The sequence below is a fragment of the Peromyscus maniculatus genome, chromosome 1 (assembly GCF_049852395.1).
Source record: "Peromyscus maniculatus bairdii isolate BWxNUB_F1_BW_parent chromosome 1, HU_Pman_BW_mat_3.1, whole genome shotgun sequence".
In the NCBI taxonomy this organism is placed as follows: Eukaryota; Metazoa; Chordata; class Mammalia; order Rodentia; family Cricetidae; genus Peromyscus; species Peromyscus maniculatus.
Genome location: NC_134852.1, coordinates 47,693,268 through 47,719,221, shown reverse-complemented (window position 1 = coordinate 47,719,221; position 25,954 = coordinate 47,693,268). Strand labels below are relative to the sequence as shown.

Sequence of the window (25,954 nt, the reverse complement as noted above, 5' to 3'; positions counted from 1 at the left end):
GAGAATTGGAATCCATGGAGGTCTCTTCTAAGCTCCATCAGTTACCACTGGGGAGTGTCTCAGGAAATAGGCTGCTTTTGAAGAGGAAATGCTACCAAGCCTTCTTGCTTAGAGACCCCAATGGAGGGACTGGGCCCTGAAAGAAGGAAGACAGAACAGCAGACGCCTGGCTATGTGGCTCCAGGGAGTCCTCCCAGCTGTCAGTGTTGCGGGTGGAAGATAAAGGAACCTTTCTGTGCCTCCTTCCTCCTTCCTTCATACTCCATCCTGCCCCTCCCAAACCCCAGCCCCTTAGAGCTTGCAGCAGGGCCCCTCAGAAGCCTGTCCTAGCCAAAGTGACCAACTCAGCAGGTGCGACAGTATCTGCTGGATTTGGGAGAAATGGATTTAAATGGTGGGCAAAGCTGGGGACAACGTACTCAGCCTGGAGGAGGCACACAGGAGAAGGTACAGATGGACAGATGGAGGCATAGGTGACCCACCCTCCTTGTGTATTCCACCTCTCTCAGTTCCCCAGATTCCAGAGCACTCAGAAAGGAAGAGGAGGGTCTCCTGTGTTCCCTTTGTGCCAGCTCAGTCTATACCCTGGTGGAGCTGCATCACTTGGTTGGAGCCATGTGAACCTTGCACCTGGAGGGGACAGCACCTTGCTTCACCTTCATTAGGCCTTTGGGGATTGCCCTTCTTTTCCACTGGCACCCACAGTGTGACCTCTCCTCATGTCTTCTTAAGCCCAGGCCCTCCTCTCTATCCCTTCCCCTAGTTAGAGACTCCTTAATGCTGCAGTGTGATCTCAGCGGTCAGGATAATGAGTGGTTGTTGTAAGACATACTGGATAGACTGTTTCATCTAGTTGAGGTGACACCTTTGTCCGGTCACCAAGGCCAAGGTTGAGAACAACTTCTAATCTACATTTCTCTACTCCCACCCTCTTGTTGGGCACTTCCCTTGAGGATGTGAGTTAATTCTTGAAGCCTTGGACCCTATGCCCTGCCCCCATGGAACCAATTAGATAGTGTACAGTGTGTGCAGAATTGGGAAGTGTGTAAAACATACTGAAAACTAGGAAGCTTGAAGGGCCAGAGCCCAAAAGCCCAGCTCATGGGACAACGAAAGCAGGTGACCCAAAAAACATAAACCCTTTCCTTTCTGCCCCCTCCCTGCCGTGAAGAGTCAGGGTAGGGTGAGAACAAGCCTGCTACAACAAACACAGGCAATGTAGACTGCAAATGTAGCCAGACTGCCCTAACCTGTCACAGCATGGAGGAAGAGGCTGGGCCTAAGGACCTTTTTCCACTTCTGACACTGGGTACTGTGGCCTGTCTCCGCTACCCAGGGCTCTTCAGAACCCTGCCCAAGACACACAATACAGAGATGGCCTATGTCACTGGGCTCTCTGGCACCCACTACCATTATCCCAGAAAACAGGGGAGTGGCTTTCCTTCTTGCCTGTTTGTGAATTGTTGCTTGTTAAAGGGCCATCTGAAGATGGATGGGGAAGTTGAGGAGCCTGTACCCCCCAATGTCCTGCTGAGGCTCCCCACTGGGAGAAGGATGTGAGGGGTGAGGGGGTGTTGTGGTATGAATTAACATAATGACTCAAAACTGCACTAATGTTTCACAGCTTTTTTTTTTATTAGCAATACCAAGATAACTTATTGAAGCATTTTTAGTATTGTTTTACATTCCATTCATAAATGACCTAACTTGTAACTCAGCATACAGCACACGGAAAGATAGAGTTTGACACTTATGCAGGAAACTACAATTATGATAACTTACATGCCTTCATTACCAGGAACACCTTAATATATCTTCTAATTATTTCAACAACAGTCTATTCCAAAGCACAGGATAACCCGGTACACGTTTACACATTTCGCTTCGATCGCCGTTTTTAAGTTGTGGATGTCAAAGTGCTGTTCGCTGGGGCTTTACTGTCAGCTGTTCCTGGTTAATACGACGACCTGACACAATATTAAACTAGCAATATTTCTGCTTAAATACTATGGAGAAAGATAATTACTGCACTTTTCTGTATTCTTCTAAAGTGTTACAAAATACACGACAATCAGACACAAGCAAGGAATGCTGACAGGACTATCATGGGGCCCTGTGAGCTCAGGTGAGCAGGTAGGACATACACACGGCCCCCAGCCAGGTTTTCATTGATCTAAGAACCTGTCACCCACCAGGATTTGTCAGTTGGGATTTGTGACATGGAGTGAACCTCCTCTCCCACTCAGGTTACTAAGCATTTTCATCTGTTATTACCAGGAAACATCTGGGGAGATGGAGGGTGGGGGTGACATTTTCAGCTGCTCTAACTCTACAAAGACTGTAGGCTGGTGTGCTGTGTGCACACACATACCTGTGCCAGTAGGAACTATTTACTCAAAACATGTATGTATATACGTTCTTCTGTTGACTTTGCACGGTTAACAAGCTGCAGATAAACCACGAAGGAGCACGAACAGACAAGGGGAGGTCCAGACAGAGCGAATAGGACATGGGGTGTCACTTACCTGAAAGAAAATGTGTAGATTTATTAATCCAGAAACTGTTTGGGGCTAACAGTGCTTGAAAGTGAGGGCAGGGTCATTGTCCCTATTGTTTAATAGAAGGATGACAATGAAGTCATATTTATAAAACTTGGTCTTTCTATCTGTGGCTAAAGCAAGAATAGGCTACATGATTAGAGCAGGCTAGCAATTAGGTATAGAGGTATTTTTGACTAGCACTAAGTAAGGAGACCTAATTACTACCTTATTTGAAACCTGGGCTTTGCACACAACATCTGGGGGGATAAAGGAGGGACAGAAGGAAGGAGGGAGGGAGGAAGAAAGAAAGGAAAGAAGGAAGGGAGGAAGAAATTAAAAAATGAAAGAAAGAAGCATGCTGACTCCTTCTGCAGCTGACATGTGACCTGAGTCTAGATAGATGTCTGTCATTTCTGACCATCACGGCCATTCAACAGACTAAGGAAGCAGATGTCAAGCTTTAGCCCAGGCATTCTGCCCTCACTGTCACACAGGGTGGAGAGGATGGAGAGTTCAGATCCCACCAGGATTTGTCTGTTCTGACTCTTCCTCAACTCTCCTCCCTAATCCCAATCTTAACTCATTTTCAAAGGAGGGAAATACACAGTGATTTTTTGTTTTTTTAACAAAAACACTTGGCTGCAATTCATTGGTTTTGTGCAACCCCCAAGAAATATGGACGAAGCCACCAAGATGAACTCTACCAGACTTTTCTCCTATTTCAGAGGCAATGTTGATTCAGACAGTAGCTTTTGGAGCCAAAACGATGCAGCAAAAGGCAAGAAACATAAACAAGGCTAAATGTCACCAGTGTTTGCCGACTCACAGACACCATCCATTTGTTTGCTCTGAAATGACGAGTGGACCATTTGGCAAACACAATGGCATCCTCACAACAGTTCTGTCATCCTGCCGTGCAAACAACATCACACCAGTCCCATTCCCTTTAATTTAAAAAGAGGGAAGGAGAGGAAAAGAATGCTGTGAGATTTGGGGGAAAGAGCCTTCATCAGAGGAGCTGTCTCTTTGTCAGTCATGGCACCACAGCACAGCTCTGGGTGAGGGCAGAGAGCCTCCCCAGAGTGCTGACATCATCAGGAGACCCTACCTACAGGATGGCACCAGTCAGATGCAGACTCTCTATGGTCAGCTGTGAGGTACCCAGCAGGGCCAGACAAGCACAAGGAGGTGATGATTTTTTCCCAGGAACTTAGGAGGCACTGCCCTTGGATTTTGCAGTAGGTCAAATGGCCCTTCCTACTGGGAAAACACTATGCCTGGGAATGGACTGGACCACCAGAGGCTGAGACAAATCCAAAAATGGTCAAATTGGCTGAGGACAGAGAGGAAAGCGCAGTGCCTTGCCTAGCCTCTGAAGGCACTCGTGTCCTACAGGCTCCTTTGGCTTTCAGCAAAGCACGGCAGCAGTGCATAGGGACCTCTCAGTTCTTTGCACTCCCTGGCTGCTCACCCTCCATGGGACTGGCTAGATTTTGTCTAGGCACCCACATACTTTGCAGAATGGGATTTTATGGTTATTGTCCTCTGTCATTTTCCTAATGGAACCTACTAGGTTCAGGGACACAGCATGTATCAACTACCACCGGCAATGCATCACAACCTAAGCTCAGGTTTATATGCCTTATATTCGACATTTGTGGTGCTTCATTTACCAGTGACAGCTGCTGTGCTGGCTAATTTTGTGTCAACTTGACATAGGCTAGATTCATCTGTGAGGAGGGAACCCCATTTGAGAAAATGACTCCATAGGATCTGGCTGTAGGCAGGCCTGTAAAGCATTTTCTTAATTAGTGGTTGATGAGGGAGGCCCAGCCCATTGTGGGTGGTGCCATCTCTGGGCTGGTGGTCCTGGGTTCTATAAGAAAGCAGTTTGAGCAAGCCAAGGGAGCAAGCCAGTAAGCAGCACCCCTCCATGGCCTCTACATCTGCTCCTGCCTCCAGGTTCCTGCCCTGCTTGAGCTCCAGCACTGACTTCCCTCAGTGAAGGACTGTTACCTGGAACCACAAACTGAAGTAAACCCTTTCCTCCCCGTTACTTTTGGGTCATGGTGTTTCATCCCCAAAATAGAAACCCTAACAAGAACAGCTGCCTTGGGGTTCCTACCTGGCCACAGACCTTAGCTAGTTCTTGAAAAAAAAAAAAAAGACAAGGAGACAGGACTCATTTCTTACCCCCTAAGTACCTGCTTTATGTCTGGAACTGAACTGAGTCAAAACAGAAATGGTCATGGCTGGGCTGGTGACATCACAAAGAAGAACCTCCTGTGCACTGGGGGGACATGAGGAAACAAAACTCTCCATCACACTGATGCCATCTTAGCACAAAAGGGACAAGGGCAACTTAAAAAGGCTGGGAAATACCGTCACCTCTTCACTGCTCCTTCAGTGTGCTGGTGGCATCTGTCCCAGGCTCTCAGGTGTTTGCCATCTTAACTCCTCCCTCTACCCTGTCTGCGGAGAGCTAGCTGTCCTAAGGCCGAGTCACAGCCATTCCAGCTCTTTTGCCTGTGGTGTAATAAGAGGATGGGAAGGGGTACCCCTCTGGAAGTACACACACACACACACACACACACACACACACACACACACACACACGCACACACGCACACACGCACACACGCACACAGGACTTTCTATGGAAGGTCCACTTGGCAGATGGAGCCCTGCATTGGCTGGCTGGTGGGAGTCCTGCCTGCATCATCTCTCTGTCCACCGGAACAGAGGAGGGCAGGCTTCTCCATCTCTTACTCTGGCAATGATCCAGGAGCACATCCCTCTGCACTAGAGCAGGGGCCACAAATTCTAGCCTGTCTAGTTCCAGCCTGTCCCTTGCTTTAATTCATACAGTTTCATTGGCACAGAGTCACACTGTCTACAGCTTCTTTGGTGCTATCAGGCAGAGTGGAGTCAAAATAAGAGGGTGTTCATGGCTTGTAGGCTGAAAATAGTTACCCTCAGCCCTTTGAACAATATGTGGTGACCTTTCGGCTCTAGGCTGTACAGCTGAATAAAATGGTAGATGTTTTCAGACTACCAATGCAGAAAAATCATAGTGGGATAGAAGTCACCTTTTAAGATAATTTGGTCTGGTTACTGCGTTTCATCACACCACATCATACATTTCAGAACACATGACGTAACAAGGTTTTGATGCCGCCGCTTTGGTGTGGGAGGTAGGTCCCCATTCTCTCATACTTTCTAAATGCAGTGGGCTTCCATTCCACAATTTGAGTTGAGGCAGTTTTGGAATTCGCTGAGAATAAGGCATTGGGAATACTGGAGCTATTCCTGTTGATGGCCTTGCCTTCCCACTGACTTCCTCCCATCCATCAGGGTATCACTTGGCCTGACAGCTACTGCACACAGGGTCTCATCACCACAATCGACATGCTGATGTGCCCTCCACATGGGGCGTGGCCTCCTTGAGTGGTAGCAATTCCAAGGCAGAGCTGAGGGTAAAGGAATTATGCTTTTTTCCCTTCCTGCCCCTTAACTTGACAAGATTCTTATGTTATCAGTCCTAGACTCAAGGACTTAGAAAAGGACAGAGAAAATCATGATTCAGAAAGCTAACACAGAAATTCCAGGCAGCTCTGGCAGATTGCCTCAGTTTCAAAAGGCAAGTTTAGGGGTGGCCTAGTTGGTCCCACACACACAAGCCCTGGGGTGAAATGTGGTCTTTAGTATTTCTATGTAGCGATCTCCAGGTGCTCTGTAGACTGACTGCACTCTCTGTGCATGCCATGCTTGTGCCTCTCACACTCTCCTGCAGCAGCATCTCCACAGTAGCTCCTCAAGATGGACAAGGAGCCCATCTGCCCTGCCTGCCAGTGGGTGGACACAGCACTTCCTTGCCCTTTTTATACTGTACAACAGAATAAAGGAGTGTGGAACATGCCTTGATCCTAAAAGTCACCTCCAGAAGCTAGGTTTTGGCCAGAATAGGTTGTCATGTAAGGAGATCAGACCGGTGGGATCTGACCCTATCTAAAAGCAACTTAATCAACTGCCCTCCAACTGATTCTGAGATGACTCCAGATCTCCCATAGAATCCTCTAAAACAAGTTCCTGACATACCAGCCTAGAAGGTTCTTTTGAAAAGTTACCATCTTGCCCTCTATACAGGCTTGGCTATGAGACTCTCATCACCCAAGAGGATGGAGTAGCCTCTTCATCTGCTTGCTCTGCTGCAGCCAAGTCAGAATGTATTAGCTATAGATGATGAACACACACTGGCCAGGACCTCAGATCTAAAAACCCAGGGATTTAGGGCCAAAGTTCTAAAAGTAAGGAAGCAACAGTGCAGTAATTAATGTATCACCTGGGTGAACAACTTTCAACACACAGTCCTACACACGTGCAGGAGAAAAGATGCATTTTCTAATTTGCTGGTGGATTCAAGAGGGAGTCCTGATGGGGGGGGGGCATCTACATGATGCAGACAGAGTTTTTATGGGTTGTTTTTCAAATACTTTTACATTATAGGAGAGGCGAGTTCTTCCTTATACAGAAGAACTTGAATCATAGTCACCAGAGTTTCCAAGGCATCCAGGTGGGATTCTAGAATTACTGAATCAATGAAGTGAGGCTCTAAACTCTGAGATAAGAAACCTGGAAATAAGGCATAGATTTGGCAAAGCCCAGCTCCATGAGGAAGTCTAGCTGCTGGCTGGCTAGACCTGTTTGCAAAGTCACATCTGCTTTAAGTGGGGCAGAGAAAAAATAAAGGTTGGGGATAATTTAGGGCCCATGCTTTTAAGCTAGTGGTAGTCTGGAGCTTACAATATGCAGACTGTTTCAAGCAAGAGAGAAAACTAGACTGAGTAAGGGAAAACTGCATTTGTTTCCCTCTGAAAGATCAATTCTTAGCCAGGATGACTACTGCTTTTCTAGGTTCTAGGACACCACCACACCCAGCAAGGATATTAGAGTATAATTAATTATGCTGGGCCTGATGCCTGGGGACCAGAAGACAGGAAGAGACATCCCACCTGCTACCAAATCACAACAGAAGCTTCTAGAAGAAATGGGGCCAATTGATACAGAAGTGATGCTCTCTGAAAATCGGCAGCCAATGACCAGAATGAGGTTTGGTATTTTAGAGTATGAGGACCCAGACCCTTGGCTGAGGAAGCTACCAGGAAGCCTTCCTACCTCTCTGGCCCAAAGGTCTTCATGTACTTCAGAAGAGAGGGGCCGTGGCTTACATCCCAGGGTCTGTTGCCTAGGGACTAACAAGCTGACTGAACAATGTTTTGCATATACCATGAGATGTTATGGAGTGGTGTGAGCTGATATCTGGGGAGGAGTTAGAAACTCCTGCCAGCTCTGAAAAACCTCAAGAGACCCAGCACCTCTCTTCCCCATGTTTCCCCCTCCACCTACTGCCTGATGCACAAGGACACCACTGGACAAGCTTCCTCAAGGCAGGCAGCCTTTCTTCCACACTGATAGGAAGATGAGAAAATTAATGGGGGTAATATGAGCTCATTTCAATAATAATGAGCTTATGCACATGCCAGGTTTTGATCTTTTCTGATGCGTGGATTCCTGGCAGGAACTATGGTCCTATGTAGGTAATTGAAAGAACTGAAAATAGACTTTAAAAAAAGTCCTCAAACAACAACAATAACAATAATAATAATTATAAAACCACTGCAACCAAACTTTTAAAAAAAATCAATGAAAGAGATTTAAACACCATTCTCTTTGGAAGGGGGGATACTGGACAGACATAAATCCCTTCCCTTCTTTTAAATATTGTTTTTAACAGCTTCAAGAGTAATGAATTGCACATGGTTAAAAATAGATCCAGGGTACTGGCTAATGGGGCCGTGTGAATCATTCAGTATAAGGAACCATCAATATTTTTTTGAGCTGTCATAAATCCATTTAGTGATTTTTGACAATTCAAAAAGGCATTTCTGACTGCTTGATCCACTTCTTAGTGAATTAGGGAATGACAGAAAAACAAAAAGAAATTTATTGATTTAGATTACAAACAGCCTAGCTTCATGTTTTCCGCTCTGTGCTGAAGGAAACAGGATGCTGAGGTTTAGAAATGCTCCCTTGTGCCCACCCTTCCCTCTTTTCCTCTCTTCCTTCCTTCCACAGAAGAAGGGTAAAATCTCAGAAATTCATTCATAAATTAGATGGTACAGCCCACGCTGCTTGTCTATAGTGGAATTTCAGGGCGTGGGGGGCTCACTGGGAACAACAAACTGAGCTGCTTGATGTAGACCAGACTTCCACACATGAACACCTGGGTGCCAAGGACATGATGTTGATCTTCCCTGCCTATCCCGATATCCATTTGATCCAACTCAGGGTTAGGACTGTGCTTTGTAAAATCTGGGATTACTATGGGGTAACAATATCCTTGAAGGAGGGAAAGAGGTGCTGATTCACAAGATCAGACAGGATGACGGACAGACAGGTTAGACAGACAGACACAGACAGAAGGCAACAACAGCAGAAGGCCAAAGTCACAGTAACTGCCATTTGATATGTCACAGGTGAGTCACAACCATCCTGAAGCCATCGCCCTAGTTCGGAGAGACAATCCCTCACCACAGTTAGTGTGATGGTTTTTAGTATCCTCTAAGTCAATGAAATGAGCATAGGGAAGTAGATCTGACTTGACAAAGTAATACACGATTCTCTTTAGGCATCTTTTTTTTTTTTTTTTTTCAATGAGTTAAAATACTGGGAAGTTTGCAAGTCACCACATCAGTTTGCTTTTGTTGTTTTAGGTGAATTTTCTTTCCCTCCTCAACTTATGGATGAAAAATGAGAGGAGAGTTCACACTTTGGCACTGTCTCCTTCCCATGCCTCTGTACAGGCATTACATAGAAAGGTGGACCCCAATAGTAATGAAACTTGACTTTCGTGATTGTCTACACTGTATACATAGCACTGGCTTTTTATTTTTTTTAAGATTCAGTTTAAAATTTGCTAATGGGTATATCAACCCCATTTTTTGTTGTTGTTTTTTTTTAATGCACAATTTAGCAGTGATGTTTTGGGGAAATGAACTGAAGGAAGAGGATTCTAAAACTTACCACACAAGTCTGGCCTCTTGATACATCCAGAATTTGCTGTGCTGCTTGCGAGCCCGTTAAAGGCTGCTAAGCCATCGGCGCTGTAGGCCCTGAGGACCGACAGCATGCTCATGGGTTTCTCCAACCCTGGCGGACCCCGCTCTGGCTTTGGCAGCCCCGCGGAGGGGTCCTGGGCAGGAAGGAGGCCTGGGTTGTGCCACTGTTCCTCTGATGCTTGGGCTAAAGGTGAGACCAGTCCCTGGATGGGCTGGGAGGCACCCGGGGGCAGCAGGCTGTCACCGCCCTCACTGCTGCCATCCTTGCTGAGAGCAGACAGTGGCTTGCTCATCATTTCTGGTTCGGTGTCAATCTCCTCATCCTCATTGTTTTCTCCCTTGGAGGAGTCCATGTCCTCGGAGGAAGCAATATCTGAGAGGTCATCAGTAGTGTTTTTATTTGTGGTTTCCGGGATCAGGAGAGGGGCTTCATCTTCCAGGTGGGGTTTCCCATCAGGATTCTTGTTGGAGCAGGAGCCAGGGGCCCCTGAGCCAATCATTGTGGGGTAAACGCCAAACTGTTTGTAGAAGTCAGATGGAAAGGTACAAAAGGTAGGGTCCATGTGGCTGGGCCACTGACCACTCTTCTGGTCCCCTAGAGTTTCTTTGGCCGGTCCTTGGGCCATCTTCTCAGGAGCAGAGTCTAGCGCGCCGACAGTGCTCGAAAGGGCCATCTCTTTGTTTGATTGTATGGAGGGCAGGACAGGGACCTTGCTGGTCTCCCGCACCTGATCTTTGCAGTTGACTGTCACCCCTGTGGGGTGATCTTTGCGTTTTGCTTTGCCTAGGTGATTGGCCTGGAGGTGAAGGGCCATAAGCTCCATGGACGATGTGGTAAAAGCACAGAACAAGCAGCCATGCCACGCAATGCTGTCTTGCATGGTCACGGAGGAGCCAGGAAGAGTGGGAGCGTCAGGCCGCACAGATAAGTCCAGAGGCTCATACTGCGATTTCTCAGACTTTCTCTGGGAGGGCTTCCCACTGGCCCTCTCCTCTCCACTGTCTGCAGCATGGACTTTCATGGAATGGGCATCAGATGGGACTTTGTCTTTTGTGTCCTTCTTCTTCAAAGAGCTGAGGACAAAGCTGTCCATGAATGCCTGCAGGGACCCTTGGAAATTCACGCCATTGCTCACGATGCTTTGATAAGCCCTTCCGATCTCTGAGAAGTGGGAGCTTTTGGAAGGAAGGTCGGAGCCTTTTAGGGTATCTGAAGACAGCTCTGAGGACATGCCAGTGGCCTGCCCTGGGTGATCTCCAGAGGAGAGCATGCCTGATGTCCACTGCTGAGAGGCAGGACCACCTCGGAAGTCGATTCCGGGGAGACTCTTCAAAGCTCCTCGCAGGATGTCTGGCCTGATAAACAAAGGTGCTTTGCCGGAGGTCTCATCTTTGTGCTCTTGGTTCTGGGGCTGTCCTGACAGTGGCCCGGCTCCATTCTGCCGCTCCCGGTGGTGTCGTTCCAGGTGATACTTCAGGGATGCTGACTGAGTGCCAGCATAGTCACAGTGAGGACACTTATATGGTTTCTCACCTGCAAGATATCAATGGAAGAGAAAAACGAAGTGTTTATCTCATTTCTGGTGTACAGAACAAGGCTAGAAGGATCAACATTTGTTCTTTGAAACAAAGCAGCCCAAACTAATAATTAGCTAGAGAACGACTGTTTTTTAATAGAAGAATAATTTGTGCTCTTAAGCTTTTTTAATGATTTTGTACCATTGGGGACTATTGAGGGATGACACACTATCTACACACAATTAGCTATCTTTTTCTTTATCTAACATGTGAGAACGGCTGTAGATTTAAAGGCTATGATTATGAAAATTAAGCATAATAATTTCGACCACAGTGATCATTAAAAGTAGAAGTTTAAAGAGACAGAGTATGTAACAAATGAGTGGCTTCGAATATTTTGTGTATACAAGAGCGCTAGAATTTGTTTAAATTATACACATGGAAACCATTTTTAAACCTAAAAATTCTATGGCACTGTTACGCAAGACTGAAATGAATGATTTAAGCCTTGCTCCACAGTAAATCATGGATATAATTAGCAAATGGCATTCCGCACAAGCAATTCATCATTATTTGGAGGGCACCATTCCAGACGGGCTCTGATATCTGCAGACCTACTGCATTGTCTCTAAATAAAGAACTATAAATACCGATTCTATAAAATATTAATATCATTACAGTGCACTGTGATGGCGGGATGTAAAGACATATTGTTAAGATGAAAAGCAGCCGATAAAACTTAAGAGAAAAAGGAGTAATAAAAAGCACAGAGTATATTTAGTTTCTGGATTTGAAATTAACATTATCTACTGGTCTTTGTCGAGCCTAAAATGTGTACTAACGGCAGTCTTTAAGCTGAGGTAGTAAGCTGTGTAATTTACCTGTAATGGGCCCTTTCTGGAGAACAAAAATAGCTTTAAAGTGTGTTTGGGAACATATAAGATTATTTTCATGAATTAAATATTTATTTGAATCCAACACCCAACTTCCATTGTTCTTTGTGTGATGAAGAGAGAGTCCCTTAACAGACAACCTACATGGGAGGGAGAGGAGGAGGTAAACGAATGTGGATTTAAACATATTCCAAGAACTTGTGGGCAATACTGGGTCTTTTCTAGACTTTGCACCCAGAAAGCTCTGGGGAAGAGAGAAATGGTAATGACAGCTTTTAGCTTACAGTTCTCTGTAAAAATCTACAATAATTTCTCTGAGGAAGCTTACCACCCCCATCCCTGACACACACACACACACACACACACACACACACACACACACACACACACACATTCCCATCATCTTGTCCTATATTCTATTGTCAAACATCCAGAAAGCCAAACAAATCACTGGGGTAGTGGTGCTCTGAAGCCATTTCACTGCATCTAGTCTTGGGAATGTCATGCAGTGACTCGCAATTCTCAAAGCAGAGGGTGTTCAGAGGAACACTAACAGCCCAGGTGCTGAGTGGGAGACACCATGGGGACTGTGTGCTTGACCTAAGGGACACTGCACCTGATACATTCAAATGAGGGCACCAAGAGCTCTTAATGCATGCCACTGAACAACTAAGGCCTCCTTGGGTACTTGTGTGCCCTGTGGGTCTACTTTCTCCACAGTTGTCTTGGCTACATCAAAACTATAAGCATGGAGCTGGAAACATGGCTGCTCTCCCAGGGGGGCCTGAGTTAAGTTCCCAGCGTCCACATAGTAGCTCACAGTTATCTGTAACTCCAGTTCCAGATGATCCAATGCCCTCTTCTGGCCTCCTGGGGCATTGCATGCACATGGTACACAGACATACATGCACACACACACACACACACACACACACATATGTAAAATAAAAATATATCTTAAAAAAAAAGCTGTTGACACAAAGAGGCAGAGTTTATATTTATAGGACCATTTCCCTACTTTGGGATATAGGCACGCCTGAGGCACCGCTGTATGGACAGGGAACCACTGACAATATGATGTGCATCGATGTCCCAGCTGACTCGATTTTCCTGAGCCTAGTGGCTAGTTCCAGTGAGGGAGTAGGCATGGAACATGTGTCTGGAGTCTCAGACTAGAAACCCAGGATCCTGATTCACAGGTTGGTGCAGACTGGGTAGGAGGGTGCTGCAAGTGGACAGCCACACAGCTAAGACCAGCAGGTATCTGAGCTGCTGTTCATAAAAGCACCTGGAAGTGATTGAATGCATCTGACAGAGGGGCTATAGACAAAGCATGGCAGGAGAATGCACCTTTGGCTCAGGCCTGAGGTGGGCAGGGCAGGACCACAGGGATGTGCAGAGCATATGTGTTTATACTTCCCAGGGCTACATATTTGAACTGCATACTGGGGTGTTGGTTCTCAGTCCACCCTGTGCAAGACAAACAGGAAGTCAGGGAAGGCACCAGTGCTGGGTCCAAGGTCTGGGATAGGGGCCAGAGGTTGGCATTTGTACGAAGCATCAACTTGCATGTAATTTTGGTGTGCATACTTACTGTGAGGACTCTTCTTTGCAAAAATCAACATGGAGTTGCCTGGGAGGATTTAACGGGTGCTGATATCTGGCTCTCTCATCCTGTTCTGAACTAAGAGGCCTAGAAGTACCAGCAGGGCTCTTGATCTTTCCAAATTCCTTAGATGCCTCTCTGCATCGCCTACATGGAGATCATGGTATAACTCCCTGAGAAACACCTCCACAGTGAGAGCTATGATGCAACTTTGCACAGAAGACAAGCTAGACACCGTGAGGTATTTGAGGAGTCTGAAATAGAGACTGTATACCCCATGCTTCTCTGTGCCCCATGGGACATGGGATCCTGTCTTGGGACATTTGCTCCCTTAGCCTGTAATGTGAGATTTTTAGAGCATGTGTCCCTTGAGGCTTCTCTTTATTCTCAACTCAAATCAAGTATTACACTAACCCTCCAAAAAGGGCCAGAGACCTGTGTATACACATACACCTATCCAGAAATGTGCATGTTTACACAGGTACATGTGAATGCATGAATGAGCACCTCCTACCTCTGAGCACCCTTGCTGGCCCTCGAAACTGAGTAAAGAAGTAAAGACTAGACCCCTTCCTTTACTTACTGCTCTTAGGAAAGACATCACACATACATAGTCCCACACACACAGCCATGACAGCATCTCTAAACTTCAGAAGGGGCCTTGGCTTGCTCTGATCCCAGGACAGAGAAGCTATTGCTAGAAACCAGAATGGTCCAATGGTCCCCTTAAGTGCTGCAGTCTCACTGGCCTAAAACTAAAGAGCTTCCTCCCAGGTTTTCTTTTTCTTTTCTTTTAGATTTACTTTTAGTGTGTGTGTGTGTGTGTGTGTGTGTGTGTGTGTGTGTGTGTGTGTGTGTAGTAGTAGTAGTAGTAGTAGTAGTAGTAGTAATAGTAATAGTAGTACCCTAGGAGGCCAAAGGCCAGAGGCCTAGAAGCCCCTGAAACTGGAATTACAGGCAGTTTTGAACTGCCATGTGAGTGCTAGGAATCGAGAACTTGGGACTTCTGGAAGAGCAGCAAGTGCTCTTAACTACTTAGCCATGTCTCTAGCCCCTTCTTCTGGGATTTTCAGGGGTAGTTTTGCCTACACAGGTTCAGAAAGCCCTCCACCCACCCTTGCCCTCTGCAGTGCTATCTCTTTCCACTCTGCATCACTATACTCTGACTGGGTCCTGAAGGGCTTTTGCTTGGGTGGCCACTTCCTGCTTCCCCAGGCATAAGTATCCAGAGTGATGAAGGAGTAAATCTTAAAGAAAAAAGCTTCTTGGATTAAGGTTTTTCATTAAGTGATTTGAAAAGCCTTAGCCCCAACCCTCTGATGTGCTGATTTCTTTTCTGCTTCCTGGGCTTCCAGAGAGGGGTGTAGCCTGAAGGGAGATGTTCTGGCCGGGCAGACCTAGGAGATGGCTGTGATGTGTCATGGGGAGGGCTTAGGAACCTTGAGCTTTATGTTCCACTGGGAGCATCCCAGCTGTTTCCCATGCATTCTTTCCCCCAAAGGATGCATTTGGGCGTGCTCAGGAGGCAAACTTTGCACAACATTGGCCTGAATGGAGTCGGATAAGAAATGACAAGGAAATTGTATCAGCAAGTTTAACAGCTTGGAGGAATGGTCAAGGTCCCTCCTCTGTTTGGCCAGCAAGCAAATGCTGAGTCTACCTGTACTGAATGGCTTCATGGTCAAAGCCAGTGCATCCGGACACATTCTTCCAGGCCAGCACTCTGGGCTGATTGTGACAAGTCCCAAGCTGCAGACATGGGCAGAATTCTACAAGAAGCCAGGCAGTGAGTTCATCTAGTTTCTCCCAACTGAGGTCTGACTCTGTCAGAGACTTGGACAGTCATTCCCTCTGCAGCTAGGTGGCACAGGTAACCTCCGACCCTGTCAGCAGCTCTGTCTAGTTGAATGACTGGTCACCGAAGCCACAAAACAGAGTCTAACTCTCCCAGGGGAATCCCTCAGACTGCCCCAGGCTTTGCTGGGGGTTGTGAGTCCTCCAGTCACCTCCAGGATGTTTGGGATTCCTGGTCCTCACATTTGCTTGTTGTAACAACTGCATACTCTGCCTTCTAAGCAAATCACAAGCACAGGAAACAGTGTGGGGGGGGGGGGGGAGAAGAAGGCTTCCACTCAACTTGAACCCTCTGAAAGAGTCCAAATCTCTGATTTTCTAAGAGAATTCTCCTATCCAGCTGCTCACATACCTACCTTCATTTATATACTACCATCTCACTTTAGAACTTCAGACACTCAGAAGGCCATGGTACCCTGGCTTAAAGAATGGATCTAGACTAGGAAGCTAGTTCAAAACCTGTGCCTTAGTACAAGGATGTCCAAGATTAGGCTGTCCACACATTGGGGAAGAAGGTAAGAACATTAATGACACTCTCACAATATTTTTAAAGGAATACAATGTAGGCCATATAATATATTTCTAAAAAGGAGAGTTGGGATAGAAAAGACATAATACATTGTTTTTTAATTAATCAGTTTGTCATTTTGGTGGACTAATGAGTGAACATATTGGAAACATCTTAAAATTAAGTCAACTTCTCACCAATGTGTAGCATGAAATATATATTCAATTTTTCAATCTCATTGATAAACTCTTCCTAATCATTAGACTGGAAACTTGGAAATATGTGACCAGGTAGTGGTTTAATCACTTCTTTGTACCTATTTTTCCATGTTCATATTTAATATTTTTAATACAAGGTCTCTCTGTGTAGTCCATGCTGCCCTTGACTCATGATACTTCTGCCTGAGCCCCTGAGTACTAGAATGACAGGTTCACACAACTATACCCAGAATAACACACACACACACACACACACACACACACACACACACACATATATATATATATATATATATATATATATATATATATATATATCCAGAATAAAAAATAAAACCAGATATCTTTTCTTTTTCTCAACAACTACTTGGTACCTGGGAGTTCCACAAGAACTCTTACTTTCCTAGGGAGCTATTTTGAAACTATTCAGGGTAAGCTTCCAATAGTACCTCTCCAAAATAATAAACAAATAAATATATACATATATACAGATTCATAGCACTTAAGAAGTGATCTGTGTGCCTGCTTTTTTTTTTTTTGCTAAATTTCTAAAAGTATTTCCACTTTTAAATTGAGTAACTGAATATTCTCTAGTATTGCAACCTCTTTTGGATATTTATTTAGTCTTCTTACATGTCTTTGCTTAGTTAATACCAGGAGAGATAAATACAGTGGTGCCTTTGCAGCGAAGCTTCAGTACATTAATATAAATTGTACACTAATTCCCCCAAAGCATATATACGTTGTAAACCTGAAGACTTTTCACACAGCTGCTTATTGCTAAACACTGCCTTGTCCAGAAGGGGACAATCTGTGTCTCTAATTGCTGTCACTGAAGCCGAGATTCATTATGTGACTTTCCCATTAAAATGTGAGCATTAATTTGTATAATGAAATATCACCCACTGCAGTGTTCATTAGCCATGCCCTACTGTATACGCCACATTGTTAGCTACCTAGAAACTGTAGTTAATTTCACTAATGGATATTTCCCTACTTAGTGTTTGCTAGAAAATTTATACTGTAACATTACCTCTTAAACTTTTAAGGAAATTTAAATTCAATCAATTATTTCCCACAAAAGTTTGGGATGTCATTAAAGGCAGGAAGAGCAGCCATGAGGGACGACAAAAGAACAAAATGGGCTTTTAGTTTGTCTTAGAGATAGAAAAGGGGGCATTTGAGATCCAAGCAAAAAGAAAAAGGGAGATAGCTCCTTTTGGAGACACTGTTTCTCTTTCCTATCATGGCTCAGATTCTACAATGCAGGATGACAGCATACACTCCCCTGTTGGAAGAGGAGATAGAAAGAGCAGCCCCATCTAATCCAACTTGTTCTGGGACAGGTGTTCATAGAACTTTCTATGTGTGTGGTATGTTGCAGCGGCTGGCTAGCACACGTAGCCAAAGGCAGATGAGAGCCACTGGTATCCCTAGCAGCCGGGACTCAGGACGCCAATGGGAGGGGAGGGCAGTTTCCATAGAGCTGTCCTGTGAGGAGAGGATCATATCAACTGGCAGTTATCTTGCCCTGAAACTTTTTCCAGAGATTTGAGCCCCCGGAAGAGCCTACAGTGGCCATTCCTCTGCCTCATATTTCCCTACCCTCATTGCACTGGCGGAGAAACTGAAGCACATGGGGTCAAGGAGCCCTGGCCTGGTTCCAATCTGAGCTAGGAGCAGAGGATAGGTTGGATGTATCACACATTCCTGTTAGGTTTCTTTGGAGGCGGCATCCACACCACTTGTGAGAATAAGCCACTTCCTGCTCTCCTGCAGGCTGTGGTGTAGACATATTCTGTCAAAGAAATGTAGTAATTTCCTAAAGCAAGCATGAAGTTCAGGCAGTGAGCAATACCAATACAGAGCACTGAGCAAAGGGAAAGCTTTAGAATACAACAGTTCAAGAAAATAGCCCACTTTCACTTGGTAGCTTACAGGCTGAGAGCATCAAGTCCCAAGCCTCCATTTCCTTTCCTGCAACAGGGTAGTAAGAGGAACCATGGTCACCAACACGCTGGGAGACTCCATAGCAAAGTGGTGTGCAGAGTCAAGCACGGGCCCATACATGGGAAGCTCAGAGAGTGTACCTGGTAGTGGCTGTCCTGCTGCACAGACAGCCCCGTAACCCGGCAAGGTGACTCCCAGATGGCTCTCCTACCCCTGTGGACCTAGCACCTTCTGAGGGTCACAAAGGAGAGCTCTCCCACTAGCCTCTAAGGTTCTATGTGAAAGGGAAATCTCATGCTGTTGAGGACAAGAATGGGGTCTCCCTGTACCCCAGCCAGCCAGTCTCAGTTGCTTTGTCACAGAAGCAGCTCCAAGGAAAGCAGCAATGCTGGCAGGTGTGACACAGAAACTGAGGCCTAGGCCACTTGACCACAGCTGAGACCCCTTCGTAACTACCCTAGGCTTCCTCACGCCCATGCATCCCTGTGAAAAGGTCCCTACTCAGGGATGAGAACTGGTGTGCAAAGCACACCACTACCAGATTAATAAACCACCCACATAATTTGAGAGGGGGAAAGAAACTAATGAGATTTATTTTTAATTAGTTGTTGAACTTTAGGGCCTCCAAGTTTTTGCAAGTGAGGTTGTTGACTACATTTCTCTGTAATGGTCGCTGCTGCGGCCACAGCTCTTTGGTCTGGATCCATATGTAGATAAGTCATAATAGTGATGCTTACTTCTTGGTCTGTAGCCCACAAAGCGTGGGATGATGCATTCATCACGCATTAGAGTGGGGTAACTTTAGTGGTAAACACATACCTCAGCTTCTCAAGGACCCATCAATACCTGCCTGCCTCCAGCACATGAAATAGATATAGGTGATCCTTCTGAGTATCCCTCTAGCACCCAATTTCCCAAGGTGGTGTTAGGGAAGGAGGCATAGAAAAGAAGGAATAGAATCTGTGTGTACACAGCCAACAGATTAGCAAGTCTCAGGGGCATCCATGTCTCCTACTACATGCTAAGACTCAATACTAGCAGATGCATCTTCAATCACTAGTGTTCTCTGGATCAGGTGCTGGAATGGCCATTCAGTTAACGATTATTCTGGGTATGTCTGAGCGTTTCTGGTGATTTAACCTGGACTCTGTAGATTAGGAGATGGCTTTCCCCAGCATGTGTAGGCCTCTTCCAATCTGGTGAAGGAGGCTAGGAATTTACTCTCTCTGCCTGGCTGTCTCTGAGCTAGAGTGTCTGTCTTAGCCATTTGAGTCATTCTCCGATGGGAGTGTACAGTATTGGCTCTCTTGGGTCTCTGGAAAACCAACTGCAGATATTGGGATGCCCCAGACTCTGCAGTGATGTAAGCCAGTTTCCTATTGATCACATACATACAGTATTGTATCCCTCAATGATGGAGATAACTTCACCCCCATGAGAATATCACAGGGTAGAGTGAACTTACACAGACCCAGATGGCAATAGGTCTATCCCTTGATGAGTTCTCCATGAAATCGAGAGACATAGGAAACACATGTTGTCTGTAATGGCTGTGGCTTACTCAGGGATAGATTACTAGAACACTTGCCTGGTGTACATGAGACCCTAAGTTGAACCCCCACTGAAGGAAAAGCCAATAACACAGTCCTTTAGAGTTCTGATTGTGACTTCTTATGCTACTGGTGAACAGTGCACTTCCACTGCCATAAAAATAAAATATGTGCTTGATGTTACAATTTCAGTAGGTGATAGGAATTTTCAGCTCCATTATAATCTCTGCTTAGACCCATGCTGGCCCTGAAACTGGCTCATCTCAAACTTATGACATTGCCTCAGCCTCTCCACTATAATCAACCATCACCATATGGTCTGGCCCTGACAGAGAGCCAGAATGCAATGTAGACTATATAGACCATATATATATATGTTCTATTGCCCCTTAGAACTCTGATTCATGTTTCTTTCAGCCTGTACAAATAGATCTGAATTCAAATCACAGTCCTGGAGCAATAGAAGGGAAATTGTCCAGACGTGGGTGATCAGGTCATCAAGTCCTAAGCATCCCAGGGCAGCATCCTCCAGAACAGAAATACCCTGATTCCCCCTCCTGCAGGTTGGGTGGCAAGGCTGCTGCCTTAACAGGAGCCAGACTCGGGGTTGGGTAGGGGGAGAATCTCTGGGAGCTGAGTGATGCTAGGGACTCCAAAGGTCCTGAAGTTACCTCCCATCCTCCCAACCCCCACCAATCTGTTGGAAGCTGGGGTAGGGGGAGGGCCACAGAAATGTCCTAGCTACCTGCAGGCTCTCCTCAGCCCCCAGATGTTCAGAGCCGTCTGAATGCTGCTTCTACTCAGCGCCTCTCTAATAAACAGGTGTTGGGAGAAGAAGAGCAGTAATTAAGTTAATGCAGTGGAGAAAAGAAAGGAAAATGGTTTTTATCAGTCGATGTCACACGATCAAGACTTCTAATAAAGATGGAGTGGGATAGAAAAATACAGAGAATGGTCCCTCCTAGAGCCAAACCAATTAAATCGTATTCATTATACGTTGGATTTTTAAATGCCCTCATATGCGTCCTTTACAGGAGGGTTTTAAGAGATGGCACTTGGAAGTGCGCTCTCTCCTTCTCATGGCTCACTGTCCTCCAGTCATGCTATTTAGAAGCAGGGGCAACGTGGAGGGCAATTCACCCCAGGTTGACCGCTTGAGCCCCACATGAAATCACGTATTAAGAAATAACTGGGTTTTGATTTTTTTTTTAATTATGTGTGTCATGTACGCTTTCACATTGCGGTGATGGGTGTTTACTTCGATGATTTCTAATGTGTAACCCTTTCTGTTCTATTCAGACACACAAGTGTAAGTGCTTTTCAACTTCTTTGTTCTTAGATAAAAAGAAAATTGATCTTTATCTAGTTTCCATTCTGCCTTTTTAAACCCAGCAAATGCTGCTTCCGGGAGCAGGGTGGTGGAAGTGTGATGTTTCCATGGCTTCTTTCATTTTCTCCCTATGGAGGAAGCTTCTGGAATGCTGCTGCTGTCGGCCCTGTCTTGCTTCTCTCTGTGTCACAAACTTGAAAAGTCTGTGATACAGAAGTTGGAGAAAAGAAACAAATGTGTCTCAAAGTCTGAAGTCGTAGGAAGTAGCATCTACCTGCCTCCATGCCATTCAGCAGACTTGCAGAAGTCTCCTCACCTGCAATAGGGTGGGTGTGGACCCTGGAGGCCGCTCTCATCCATGTTGACAGGCACCAGGAGCCTTCTCCGACCCTTGCTGCCAGTTGCACCCTTCACCCACAGGAAGCCACCTCTCCCTAGCAAACCAGGCCAGGGCTGTATGTCCAAGTGAGCTAAAATCAGTCACAAGATATCCCTGGTCTAGCATCCACACCCCCATGCACAGCCCAGCAGTGGTGCCCCACAGAATGCTTTAATGTCCTGAAAACCTCAATGCCATATAACTATCACCACCATTTAAGTGCTGTCCTCCAACCTGGGGAGGAAGATGTATGTTGATGTTGATATAACCTGAGAAAGCAAGGTGTCTGTGACGACCCCCCAGGAGCCTGGCTACTTTCCCTAACGCACTCACTACTTTGTTCATTTGGTAATGTTTTTCCTGAGAGCCAGGGTCTATTGCCCTCCTTGAGACACAGCTGGACAGACAGACAGAAGCCTCTGCTCTTATGGAACTCATAATATAGTCAAGGAGAGATACAATTACAGAATGCAAATGCTTGAGCATGCCAGATGGGGTGCGAGCTGTGGGGAGAAGTGAATCAAGGAAACGAAGGGAAGTTGAACAAGAAGCAAGAGATGCTGAGATCGGAGCTCAGAGGCCTCCTCTCCTCTAAGGGAAAGGCTGGTCCCCAGGAATGCAGTGCTTGTAGCCATGCTGTGGCGTCTTGTCTCCTATCCAAGGGATGGCATTCCATATTGACTTGGCCCTTCTATGTCACCTTATACAGAGCAGGGACAACAAGAAAAGGGCCACCTCCCTACTCCAGCATTTGCTCTGTCATTCAGCCTTACACACAAATTCAGTGTGTCCCTATAATTGGGGAGATGGCTAAGCCAGTAAAGGCACTTCTGGCTAAGCCTGAAGACCCGAGTTCAATGACTTCCTTCACATGCATGCTGTGGTGTGTACATGCACAAACACACACAAATAGATAAATGAATGTAAGAAAAATAATTTCAGTACCCCTGCCCCCGCCAATGCATAAGGAACTCTTTCAGGAACTGGGTTACGGAAATAACAATGATAAAGACAGGGAAAATGGTGACCCTCACAAGTCTGAGGTTCTGCTTGGTGGGAAACAATACCCACTGTAAGGAACAATGGAACAAAATAAGGCTTTTTCACAACAGGTTACATTCATGACAAAAATCAAGCAGGGAGTGTGAAGTATCTTCGATAGGAAGAGTGAGAGGTAGTCTTATATTTGAGCTATGTCCCCGGTGACTACCTAGACAGAGAACATTTGAGGTAGAGGCAGTGGCTGTGAGAAGGTCCTACAGCAGGGACAGGCATTCTGCACTGCAGGGACAGGGAGGAGACAAAGGGCACATGATGCTGAGGATAGGGTCAAGAGTGCAGCAGGTGGCATTGCAGCAAAGCCTTTTGGGAGATCAGTGGGATTCACTGCACAGTCTTAAAACGTCCTGTTATGGTTTGGATGTGAACGCCCCACACAGTATTGGGTGTTTGAACACTTGGTCCCCAGCTGATGGCGCTGTTCTAGAAGGTTGAAGAATCTTTGGAACACAGGGCTTAGCTGGCTGATATGGGAGTGGACCTGCTTCTGGCTGGTGCTCTGTTTCCTGCCTGCTGAGGTGGGAGCCAGCTTTCCCATCCGCCACAGACAGAGCTGTCTGCTATTGTGACCTCCCTTCTGGGAGTGGGGGTATCCTTTGAACCAGGAGCCAAATCAAGTCTCTCCTCCTTTATATTTATTCTGCTTTGGCAATGAGAAAAGTAACTAGCATGTGACCTTCGACGACTCCCAAGAGACATACTCCAAGGCTGGTGGGGTGTGACTATGCTCACCACATCCGGGATACTGGTGAGAAAGTAGTCATCTACATCCAGGGTTCCTTGTGGTGTCAGATTTGGGGGAACCAGGTAAGAAACCAACTGAGGAGAGTGAGCTCCTCATTTTTTGATACACACAAGACTTGTATACACTCACTGTTTCTGCCCGTCCATGAGCAGGGTTATTGATTCTGTGGGAAATAGAACACAATTATTTTTGAAAATAGATGGCATATTTGTCTATCTTCTGCAGCAGCTCATACTCTAATAGATAAAGTGTCAGGAGAAAAATCAAAGAAAATGGAGGTGTCTATGACTCAGATAGATTTTTTTTGTATATATTGGCAATACACAAGCAACTAGCAGAAAAGCTAAAAAGAACAGTTGCCGAGGAACAAGGCAGAGATCTAAAAGGATGGCCTTACTGCAAGAAACTAGTGATCTAGGCAAGAGGGGTGGCAGAGCGGCCCCGCAGCCCTTTCTCTCCGTTTGCCTGAGAACATCTCTAGGTTTCTCTTGAGGCAACGCCATGGTTGGTGAACTACCTAACCCCCATGTAAGTAGGATGACTCTACCTGTTCTGCCCCAAGGCTGGGCCAGAGGCCTGTCTGTCTGGTCATTTGGAAACTCTCTTTAGAGTGGTTGGTCTGTTTTTATTTTGCCACTGGCCTGAAAGCAATGGAGCCATCTTAACATGAACTAAATCCACAAGCCAGAATAAAGCTCTCTTTCTTTAACCAGCTTGAAAACTGCAATGAAGTGGTACACAGTGTTGGACTTACACAGCTGTGGACTTGGGGCTTCATCTCTAAGTGGTACCCCCTGACACTCGGACCTAGATCTCTCTCACCTGTGTGTATCCTCAGGTGGACCTTAAGGTGATGGGAAGTCCGGAAAGTCTTCCCACAGTATGGGCAGTCCTTCATGGCCGAGCCCAGGTTCCTGTCTCGAAGCAGCGCCTGCTGCTGGATGCCCCCGGCGGCTCTCCCGGCCTCCTCGCCAATGTCTGTAGTGGATGAGAAACATTCTCACATCACTTCAGCACATGTCAGAAGTTGTTCGCACCAAAACTGCTAACACCACACAAAGTTAAACATGTCAATACTACACCTGTCTATTTCATTCTTTGAATCTGACAGAATGCTGACAATTCATGTATTTTCTTGTTATTCTCTTAAATTATTTCATCTTTTCTATCATCATTTTAAGCAGCATATGGTACCTTTATATTGAACTGAATTAAACAAGAGAAGAAACAGCTGTGTCAGCAGCTGGTTTGATTTCTTCTTTTTGCTTAGTTCCTATTAAATATTTTTTTCTAAAAGTTTAAAAATGTGGGCACTGGTGGAATTCGATTAATTTGTAATATAGGCTAGCTGGAAAGTTCACTCTAGGATCAAAATCACATTTGCAGCTTAGCCAGTCACAAAGGGGGCCGGGAAGCATCTCAGCTGACTCCCGAGACAAGCAGACACCCAGCTATTTCGGGACAGGAAAGAAAATTATCCCAAACCGATCGCTGCTTCCTTATAGAGTTGTACCCATCCCTGACTGGTGGAACTGCGCAAAGGGAAGAAGAAAAAGGACTGAAATGCAATTCCACAATTAGCCCATGATAAACACACAGTGACACATTCAAAGTCATGTGCGGAAGCTCAGCTTCCCAACTCCCATAAACTCTGAGCACTGCATTTAAATCTCCATGCCGTGACGTAAGAAGTCCCTCCGTAAAGTATCAATACAAATTTTCCATCTTGCTGTTATTTGTTATGTAGCCCAAACCATTAGAAAATGGAATAAAATTTACATACGGCTGCCTTTTGCACAGAAATGATAGGACATAATAGTAAATAAAACTGAAAATATCTAGTGTTTCGGGGTGTGTTATTGCAGTACCCAGGGCCTGACATCTACAGAGTGAGGCAGGCCTTGAGCATACATACCTTTGAGGAGGGGAGGCAAGAGAACCTTCTCTAGACTCATTGCTCCCCAAGTCTCTGGCCTCCCTCAGGCCTCCTCACAGAGCAGAGGCTGAAGCCCAGCCTCCAATTCCAAGCCCCTGAGGCTGGAAGGGTCCCGGCCATGGCTTCCAACCCACCCTCCAGGCCTTGTGGTAAATCCTACCATGAGAACAGGGAACCTTCTGAGATAATGAGCAGATCTGTAAGTTCTACTAAGCTGAGAATAAATAAGATTTGTACCTTCCAAGCGATGGAAAATGCAAATTGCTTTTATTCTGCAACATCCATTGCTGGTGTTCTCTGCTAATGGCCAAAAGGGACAGACTTATAGACCATGAATGAGATGAAGGCAAACACACTTAATTCTTATTTGGATGTTGGCTCCAGGCAACTGTGCAAGCGCCCTGACTTGGAACATCCTTTCTGCATTTGGACCATATGTGAGCAGATCACCACCCCAGAAAAGTACATTGAGGGCCTCCTTCTAATCCGACTCTCCCCAACTCTCCCTGTCACTGTTGGAAGACCCATTTGGAGTGTACAATTACTCAGAGGGTTTTTAACTCCTAATTTTTACAAATGGGAGGATTAGGCTTATCCACATGCAGAACTCTCACCCAAAGCCTGTCACCTCACTGAGCACCAGATTTATAGGCATTCCAACAAACATGAGAAGCACCCAAAGATGACTTATGGGTAAGGATGAAAAGCTCAGATAGTGTGGCAAAGCTGGGTCACACAGGCCCCACACAA

At 45.8% G+C, this 25,954-nt stretch overlaps 1 protein-coding gene across 8 annotated transcripts in view; it reads right to left on the bottom strand.

The window, feature by feature from the left end:
- The window catches only part of Znf536 (zinc finger protein 536), a 461,385-nt gene that overhangs the window by 156,456 nt on the left and 278,975 nt on the right, over positions 1-25,954 (bottom strand). For 6 of the 8 annotated variants that reach the window (XM_016003574.3, XM_006985020.4, XM_016003575.3 and 3 more), the window contains 2 exons: positions 24,091-24,246; positions 9,624-11,192 (listed from right to left, as the gene is read on the bottom strand). In XM_016003574.3, coding sequence (XP_015859060.1) covers positions 9,624-11,192; positions 24,091-24,246 — 1,725 coding nt within the window. Of the gene's footprint in view, positions 1-1,611; positions 2,526-9,251; positions 11,193-24,090; positions 24,247-25,954 lie in introns of those variants that run through there. The other 2 variants (XM_042275431.2, XM_076577521.1) reach the window with 2 other exon arrangements.